The sequence below is a fragment of the Protomyctophum bolini genome (genome assembly GCF_963924005.1).
Source record: "Protomyctophum bolini genome assembly, chromosome: 13".
Classification (NCBI taxonomy): Eukaryota; Metazoa; Chordata; class Actinopteri; order Myctophiformes; family Myctophidae; genus Protomyctophum; species Protomyctophum bolini.
This window is the reverse complement of record NC_137874.1, coordinates 14,286,435-14,295,927: the sequence shown is the minus strand read 5'-3', so window position 1 is coordinate 14,295,927 and position 9,493 is coordinate 14,286,435. Positions and strand designations below refer to the sequence as shown.

Here is a 9,493-nt window from a genome sequence, read left to right as displayed (position 1 = left end):
TGCTAAAGAACAATAATGTGATATTTGTATAAATAACTCTTGCAGCAGCTAGGAACAATATGATCTATTGGGATTTTAGTTTGTGTTCCTGTAGAAAACTACCATTGTTTGTATGTCAGCTTTGTGTAAAAAGGACTGAACCTCTGAGTTTCTAGCTTGTTGTATGGCTGCTTACATCCAGTAGTACAGCCTTTCTCTGGGGTATAGAATGTACACTCTAGGAAACTATTATCCCAATGAAACCTAAACACAGAAACATAATCAGTGAACGGAAGTGACCTTTGGGGCCCAAAGGTCACAGAATTGGGTCAACTAAGACCCACTTTTCCAGAGCCTGATCCTAAATTTGACTAAAACTGAACCAAAAACACCCCTCTGATTGTCTCAGTTCACAGTCACTCTCAGTCTCAGTTAGAAAGGTGTTGTTGAAATGCTTTGTGGTTTGTCAAACAGAAAGTGTAGTTCCCTTCACCATCGTTGTTCAGTTGTTGCTGATAAGACAAATGCACAATGTTACACGAGAGCACCACTTCAGTGATGCTTGCGGAACTCGGCTAAAGCCTTGTTCCTGACCGCATCACTGGCGTGTCAATAATCACGGTAAAGCACAGCCTTGTGTACTGTTACTCAAGTGAATTTTGAATACCAGTCTTTTTACTTAAGTTGTAATACTTCTACATTGCACTATTGATACTTTTACTTCATTTTTCCATTACTGTCGATGGGTCAGGATGGAGCCATGCCATGACACGATGCAAGATAGATGCACGATGCTTAGATATTGTGGTATCTGCATGCATGTGACGTTTCCGTTGTGCTATGTGTTATCAGAGCTGTGTGGAGCTTGTGGAGGTGTAGTGATACAGAAAATGTGCTCATTTAAATAGCTACAGCGTTATAAAATCCTCCCTCCAACCAATTAATACCACTTTTGATTTGTCCATTGCCTCACGTACTGTATTATTATCAATTACATTTTTAAGTTAAATCTACATCATTCTTCAAGTCAGAAAAAAATACTTTCACATGTTTTAAACCAGGCAGACATACAGTAATAATAATGTACAGTGAATTGAACAGAATAGTAGGCCTACTCTCTTCTATCTACATGACCTATATTTTATAAGGGGCCTCCCACGTATAGGAAACAAACCCCATACATCGGAAATTAAGAGCAGAAAAAAACAGGAAACTACACTTGAAATGGAAACACACCTGTGTCTAGCATGACAGTGGTTGGATTATTTCTCCTTTGTCCAGTCGAAGTCTGCATGAAGTAACATTGTTAATAACATTATCTGACTTGATATATGGGTCATAACACATTTTATAACATAACACATTTTAACACATGTGAGTGGGACTGGGACACTAACTGGGCTTTATGATAAGATAAAGTTTGTGGTTTTTTTATGTATGTCATAACAAAAGCACCTGCTCTGAAACTGCAGAATTGTTTCCGTTAACAGGAAGTGAAAAACCAAGTGAGGTTGAGAGCATGCAACTACCCCCATCAGCACATCATTCTGTTCTGTTCTGCCATGGCACCAGTTGGAGTGTTTCTCCTTCTCTACCTGACTGGCAGTGTGATTGCCAGAAAACCACCGCCAGGTTAGTAAATATTTTAATAATAATAATAATAATAATATATATATATATATATATATATATATATATATATATATATATATATATATATATATATATCATAATTATTATTATTATAATCACTACTAACAATCACTATAATAAAAAACAGTATATCAAATTTAATTTATATGCTCATGGGTTTTGTCAACTCTCAGTGTCTACATCCAGCCTACTGTAATTCAATTGATACACTTATCTTACATTGTCAGGATCTATATCTTTTTAAATAATGCAATAATGTTTTGGTTTTTTTAATCCTATTCCACTTCATTCTTTCTCTTTCATTTCTTGAAAAGTATGTGTCAGTGGAAGGAACACAAATATCAAATGTTACCAAGATTTCTCAGTTAAAAATAAATTAATTAAGGTTTTATTAATTTGACATATAGATTCTAAACACGAACGACTTGTGGTAATATGTTGTTTTAAGATAAAGATTAGAGAAATGTGGCTTCCTTTCCCAGAAAAGAACTGTGGGTAAATTCCCCTTGACGTCAGCCTGCACTGCAGTTACTGTGTATTAACACATCTGCGGTGGATGTGGGCAATGCTTTAATTTCTATTCCCCTAATGTATGGTAAATTATAGTATATTGTTGGGTAATTATACCACTATAGGGCTATTAGTAGGGCGGAATACCGTCGAAATTGATACACAGTGATTTGGTACAGATGTCCCTTGGGTCCTAAAACATCCTAGAAGGGGTGCCCAAAAAAGCCTTTAACAGGTTGTGATTTATGGACAAAATTCTAAATGGCCCCCTAAACTGTTCACTCAAAAGACACCAAAATAATCTCCAAAAATGTGTCTTTACAAATAAGGCATGATTTGGTTGTTGTAATAATCTGTTGTATCATGGCATATCCATGCTTTGTTTACAGATAACTGTAATAATCTGTTGTATCCTGGCCATATCAATGCTTTGTTTACAGAGAACTGTGATAATCTGTTGTATCCTGGCATATCAATGCTTTGTTTACAGAGAACTGTAATAATCTGTTGTATCCTGGGCATATCCATGCTTTGTTTACAGAGAACTGTAATAATCTGTTGTATCCTGGGCATATCCATGCTTTGTTTACAGAGAACTGTAATAATCTGTTGTATCCTGTCATATCCATGCTTTGTTTACAGAGAACTGTAATAATCTGTTGTATCCTGGCATATCCATGCTTTGTTTACAGAGAACTGCACGTGTCCATGCTCACAGTTACCACATGTGGAACTAACTGAACTTCCAAAAGCATCAAATTGTTGTCAAAGTGTCGACAAGTACCGATACACGTGTACTGATGGTTATGCGAGGAAGGCAGGCACCTCCTATTTCATCAAGTGTGGCAATAATCAGTGGTCCAAACCCGATCTCATCTGTAAACGACGTAAGACTAAAACAATTGTGTGTTTGCAGTATATTATAGATCATGTATGATGAACTAACTGTTTTAGGCACATATTTAGTATAGGTTAGTCAGTCAGTTATGTCAGTCTTTCGTCTTTGCTTTCCTCTTTAATATTCAGTCCTATATTCTTTAACCATGACTATCATGCAAAATTATAAATGAAGAATAAGCCTTATAACATATTCATTTATTGCATTTCAGGTGACCCAGAACTACCGTCACTTGTACAAACGCAGAGTACGTATACGTGTGTGTGTGTGTGTGTGTGTGTGTGTGTGTGTGTGTGTGTGTGTGTCTCTCCCCCTCACTGTATATGTTTGTTTTAGTATTTTACATTCAGGAAGTTAAGATTAGTCTCTGAGCTGGTCACAATGTTATTGAGCAATGAATGCTGAATCTTAAATCTGATCATTTAACAGGAAGAGAAACCTCAGAGCTTTTAGCTCACAAAATTATGTTTTACAGATAAGGCCGTACAATTTGAAGACAGTGGGATAAATTGTAATACATGTACCGGTATAGTCTATACTTGTTAATGTGTTATAATCTATAGCTCGAACACAGGTCTATGTCCCACAAATATAGCCATATTAATAACACCCTTCCATCTCCTCCAGACAGCAAAATAATCTCCAAAAAGCATAACATTTGGTACACACTTTTCCAAACAAAGTGCTTTAGGAGCAGCAAATAAGTAACAATACAGGTTAAAACAGCAGCATACATAAATCAACACAGAATCAATGGGTAACAAGAATTATTATTATTTTATGTGGTACAAATGTATACCCCAGGTATTACCCAGTACTATGTAACTACTGAAATACTGCATAAAACTACGTATAACTCTGCTATTCTACATTTAAATTCCATCATACGATGGTATAACTTATAAGTCAGGTTTTAGACTTCATCTCAAAATAGCAGCAGGCGAGTAGTTGTGACCGGTTTAGTTTGGTAAGTGCACTTCCTGTGTAAGTAGTTCACTAAGTGGGCCGGTCTGAATGCCAGACCCCTGTTCGGCTGACTTGTGGAGCTGAACGCCATGCTTGGTTGTCTTCGTCTGTTGTGAAGGGCAGCATATAGCGTTATTCTGTGATGTGTGTGTGTTATGATATCTGTGTGAATTATGCAACCTGAATATTTGAGGTACCTTCTATTTGAATGTGCATTCTTCTAGTTTAGTCACACTCTTATTGGCTCCTGGCTGTGCTACTGTCCATGCTGGTTTTGATAAAGATAGTCGTTGTTATCAGAGAGCTCATTGTAATCAGCATCAGATAATAGCACTCTAAGACTGTCTGTATTAAGCCGACTGAAGTACTGCACTTAAGTACAGTTTTGAGGTATTTGTACTTTACTGGAGTACTCCAGTACCTCTCAGAGCCAAAATTTACTCCACTACGATTATTTGAAAACTTTAATTCCTAGTTACTTTGGAGATTTTAATTTTGATTAGAAAACATACATTAACCACTTCAACACTATACATTTCAGCCATTAGCCGATAGTTTTGTACTTTTACTCGAGTACATTTTTAATATGGGACTTTTACTTGTAATACAAAGTAAAAACAAATAGTACAACACTGGCGGTATGTAACCAATTATTATGAAACAGCGATGTCTTTGTTGAATCTCTGTGTCCCAGTGGTGTTTAGGTGTGGTTGTAACTGTTTATATCAGTGCCCAAAGTTCCCAAAGTGGGGTCCGGGGACCCCCAGGGGTCCTTGAGAGAGTTCCAGGGGGTCCCCAGCTAAATGATAATTAGGAACCAAATGTTGTGATTGTAGTCAATGTGAGCTGTCTGCTGGAGGATCTGGACTATGTCCATTGTAGCTGGGATGGACAGAACACACCAGACGTCAACTACACCTTCTACAGCAGGTTAGTCTGTTCATCATAGAGCTTAAGTGGATGGGTGGAACACCATGCATATACTGTAGAAGCTAAGTGACTTGTTTTTATGACATAGCGACCATGAGGATATTGTAAACAAATGTATTATGTTGCACCACAGAATTTTAGCAAGTAATCAGTAGTTTACAGAATCCAGCTAGGCTTGTGTACACATTCTTTCTCACACTGTGTATGTGTGTGTGTGTGTGTGTGTGTGTGTGTGTGTGTGTGTGTGTGTGTGTGTGTGTGTGTGTGTGTGTGTGTGTGTGTGTGTGTGCGTGTGCGTGTGTGCGTGCGTGCGTGCGTGCGCGTGTTCAATAACTGATCTCTGATTATGTTTAGGTTTCATTGGGATCATTTCAAAGAGTGTACATTCTACACCTCAGAGAAAGGCTCTACTACTGGATGTAAGCAGCCATACAACAAGCTAGAAACTCAGAGGTTTGAACCTTTTCACACAAAGCTGACATACGACAATGACAGTTTTCTCAACGAACACAGCCTAAAAACCAAAGGTAAATGTGCATTTTGATCATGCCTTCATTTTCAATGTTCATTATGCTCCTAACTATTATTGTGAACTTCCCTCAACGGTTTGGTTCTTTGCCTCTTTTCATTATTTCTGTTACATTTTCAGTCAAGCTGAATGCTCCAGTCAACGTTACTGTCAAGAACGACTCCAACCTGTGTTTCTATTGGAATCACACCAATGGTTGGTACAAATGTTTGGAAAATGAAGTTCGCTACAGGACCAACTACAACAAATGGGAGGTACGTATGGAATTAATAAGAAAATAAGCAAAAGCCTGAATGATGGGGAAATAGAGAATGATGGGATTTTACAAAAGGAATTATAATATTCAATAGATTATTTTCTTTCTTTCTTTCTTTCTTTCTTTGAAATTCTTTATTCAGGAATACCCCATTGAGATATAGTATCTCATTTCCGAGAGGGTCCTAACTGTACAATCAATACAATACAAAACACAAAAAAAGAGAAATAAAACCACAAAACACAAAAACAGGGTACAATAAAACAGCCAAGAGATGGATCATTTGTTCCGTCAGATATCACTGTCATTTCCGTTGGTCAGCATTAGAATACAGTTGATAAAAATAAAAAATAAATCTTTCTTTCTTTCTTTCATCACATTAGCCCAACATTCTCCCTCATCCACCTCTCCAACCATCTGCACATTTTTCTTCTTGTGTTCAGAGTTCTAGATTCAGCATGGAGAGACCGAGTTACTGTTCCAACCTGCCCTCCGGTAACTCCCGCTATGAGCTTCAGGTGAGGTTCAGGGTGGCCAGGTATTGTGGAGAGTCCATATACTTGAGTGACTGGAGTCAACCTGTCTACTGGGTATCCATGAAGAACAGCAGCACACTGAGCACAGGTATTTAATAATGTCTAAATAGCCGCTATACTGTAGGTAAAAAACCTAAGCAGAACAAAGTAGGTTGAACAAACTGTCATTGCCATCAGGCTGTTTGTGAAAAGCAATAGAGAAAGAGAGAGGATACAGCAGAACCTCCGTTTAGGCCATACGTGATAGGATAATAGTAATAATAATTTAATAGCAGCTTTTATATGTAGAATTTAGCTCAACGACAACTTAGCCTACACATGTGACATATACAGTAAGTTAATGAAGGAAGGGAGGAAGGAAGCATATATAGGCTAAGTATATAAGAAAGTAATTATCTAAAGAAGGTAAGTTTGCCTATAGTAGCTATACAGTGTACACAAGTAAACATGTAAACAAGTCAGTCAGTCAGTCAGTCAGTCAGTCAGTCAGTCAGTCAGTCAGTCAGTCAGCCAGCAAGTAAGCAAGCACATAAGCAAGTACGCAGAATAAGGTATGGCAACCTATATAAATTGAATATCGTCATTTTACACATCTTTCCCTGTCTCAGACACTCCACGTGGAAGTGGACCTATGTCAGTGTGGTCTGTGGTGTTTTCTGTTGTGGGTACCTGCATTTTTCTTCTGGTGCTCATCACGTTGGTGCATCATGACAGGTGGGTCATTCCAGAGGGGAACATTGTTGACTGGCTGCTCATCATGGCTTCCTGGTTAGCAGGGTTCATTGTCTAATGACATTTTCACATTCACACATTCAACATAGTTTTTATGACATCAGGGTCTCCACATCTCCATCCCTGATGATGTCACACAATGTCCTGGGAACCACATGGTGCCCGACACACTAACTGACGGGAAATGCTCAATTCCATAGTTAATTATTGCGACCTTTGGTCGCAATAATTATCAGTTCCCCTGTGGTACCAATGTCACGCGACATTTGACACAGTCACACAGCCTTACAATAAATCAACCAGAGTTGCAAAGGGATAAGGAAAACAAATGTTGATGTCTTGATCTTGTTTTGCTCGAAACTAAGGACCACACTTTGGAAACAATTCTTTACGTTACCATTTACAATTTAAATTTAGGCATTTAGCAGACGCTCTTAATCCAGAGCCATTTACATTAAGCAATAACAAAAAAGCATGGCATACATCACATACATAAAAAGTAGTTACCGTGATGTTCTTTCCTTTCGAGAAGCACGTCTATCATGTGTTTTCTTTTAAACTAACGTTGAATAAATCAAAATTAGTCTCTATGATCACATTATACTGAGCAGTTTCTATCTCCTCACAGGATTAGAATCATCCTGGTCCCCATTGTTCCAAAACCAGGCAAGAACCTGAATGAAATCCTGATCCATGGCAATGTAGAGGTTAGTAACATCCAGAGATCTGTAACTTAAGCATGCATGGAGCCACCAGAAACTCATAAAAACGTCATGGAGCCGAATACAATACACTAATTTGGAAAAAACATTGTTTTATCCTGAGAAAGAATATCTGTATACCGGGTATATCTTTGGATGCTTAAGTTTTTTGCTTAGAAATGTATATGAGGCTCTGGTACAGTATATGTCCATAATAGCCTACTATATACTATGATCATGTTCAAATACATTCTATTTGAAGCAACAATGATGGACAGTAAAGCATTGTAAGGTGCAGTAAGTTGACTGATACCATGTTCTACAAAACAATGCAAATAACTTTCTTTTTGAAGGAGTGGCTTCACATCTCCAAAGGCCTGAAGGAGGGGTTCAAGGCTGATTACAATGAGCGTGCCTGTGCTGTTAACGAGTACAGCCGTGTCCCCCAGTCTGCCAGCGAGAGCTCCGATAGTTCCTCCTCTTTCTCAGTCACCACTGACCAAACCGACTGCTCTGTCGCCACCTCAGCTAATGAATCTGTCATCTGAGTGACTTCCCCCACTCCACCACACTTTCTTCTGAACGACAGAGTGTCACATATCATATGGGTTTAAAATGTTAACTGTCCATAGAATTTTATTTGTTGCATACATTTCTTATGGCCAGTCCATGCAAACAAAACAAATGTGTAGTCATCTATCTATGGTTCATCTATTCTCGAGGAACAAAAGAGCTGTTTTGAAAGGGGTGCTATATGAAGTAGGAACTTCAAGCAAATAAGGCTTCTGAGCTGAGGTACTGAGGCTGCAATAGTGGCAACACAGGTGTTGTTGGGGGAATTAGGTAATGGAAGTAAAGAATAAATACTGTAGTTGATAGTCTATCTAATCCACACATAAAAAATAATTAAAAAAAAACAGGTTTTCAGCTTTTTTTGTCGCTTAATTACAGGGGCACTGTTGTGAAGCTTTTTTGTATTAATTGAAGAAATGTAAAGATTGCTATTTGTATTTGCATAGGAGCAAGCATGAAGTCAGTCCACTGCCCCCCCAGTGTAGCGCCCAGGATTACATTAGATAATTGACACTGGGTGAACAAATTGGTTGCAAAATCGTGGGATAAAAGTTAAAAAGAAAAAAAAAGAAAAAATTATATAAATATATACCGGTATATATATTATATATATATATATATATATATATATATATATATATATATATATATATATAGCAGATCTACGGAAAGATCTGTCCGTCTGCCTGTCTGTCTGTCCGATGTTTTTATGCTATATAAAAATAAATACACCAAAACAAATGCACCATTTATGCCCAAGTATGGAGATCCTTGATGTCATCAATATTACATCATATTATATCAGATGACAATGGGTATTGCATAAATGGAGGGCTGTGCATTCCCAATGGGCATTGTTCCCAACGTGCATTGCCCCAGTATACATGTACATTTTCCTTGCCTTCTCCTTGATTTACTCTTTAACAACAATTTTTTAACTGTATTTTAACTGTAAAAGTGTATTTTTATAATCTGTTTATTTTGCACTTTAATGCTGGTTTGTGTAAAGCACTTGAATTCCTTTGTCGTTGAATTGTCCTTTACAAAATATTATTTTGTAAAATAATAGACTGCAAAGCAAGGCAAAGCAAGTTTATTATTTTTAAAATAATAAACTTGCTTTGCCTTGCTTTGCAGTGTATTATTTTAACCATTTATGCCCTATTTAGGGTGCAAAATATGACTTTCTCGTATATGAATGACAAAATTGCTTATCTACAAGCTTGATCT

The 9,493-nt window shown here is 37.4% G+C and overlaps 1 protein-coding gene across 1 annotated transcript; it reads left to right on the top strand.

Moving 5' to 3' along the window:
• Positions 1-1,226: 1,226 nt before the first annotated feature.
• Positions 1,227-8,825, top strand: LOC308327529 (cytokine receptor common subunit gamma-like; the record flags this gene model as incomplete). Its single annotated transcript, XM_080781050.1, has 11 exons — positions 1,227-1,235; positions 1,470-1,611; positions 2,835-3,029; positions 3,252-3,287; positions 4,843-4,936; positions 5,291-5,463; positions 5,586-5,719; positions 6,165-6,345; positions 6,866-6,971; positions 7,618-7,696; positions 8,044-8,825. 11 exons carry the CDS (start codon positions 1,227-1,229, stop codon positions 8,236-8,238), a joined length of 1,344 nt encoding a protein of 447 aa, XP_080637176.1. The 3' UTR covers positions 8,239-8,825.
• Between the last annotated feature and the right edge of the window lie 668 nt (positions 8,826-9,493).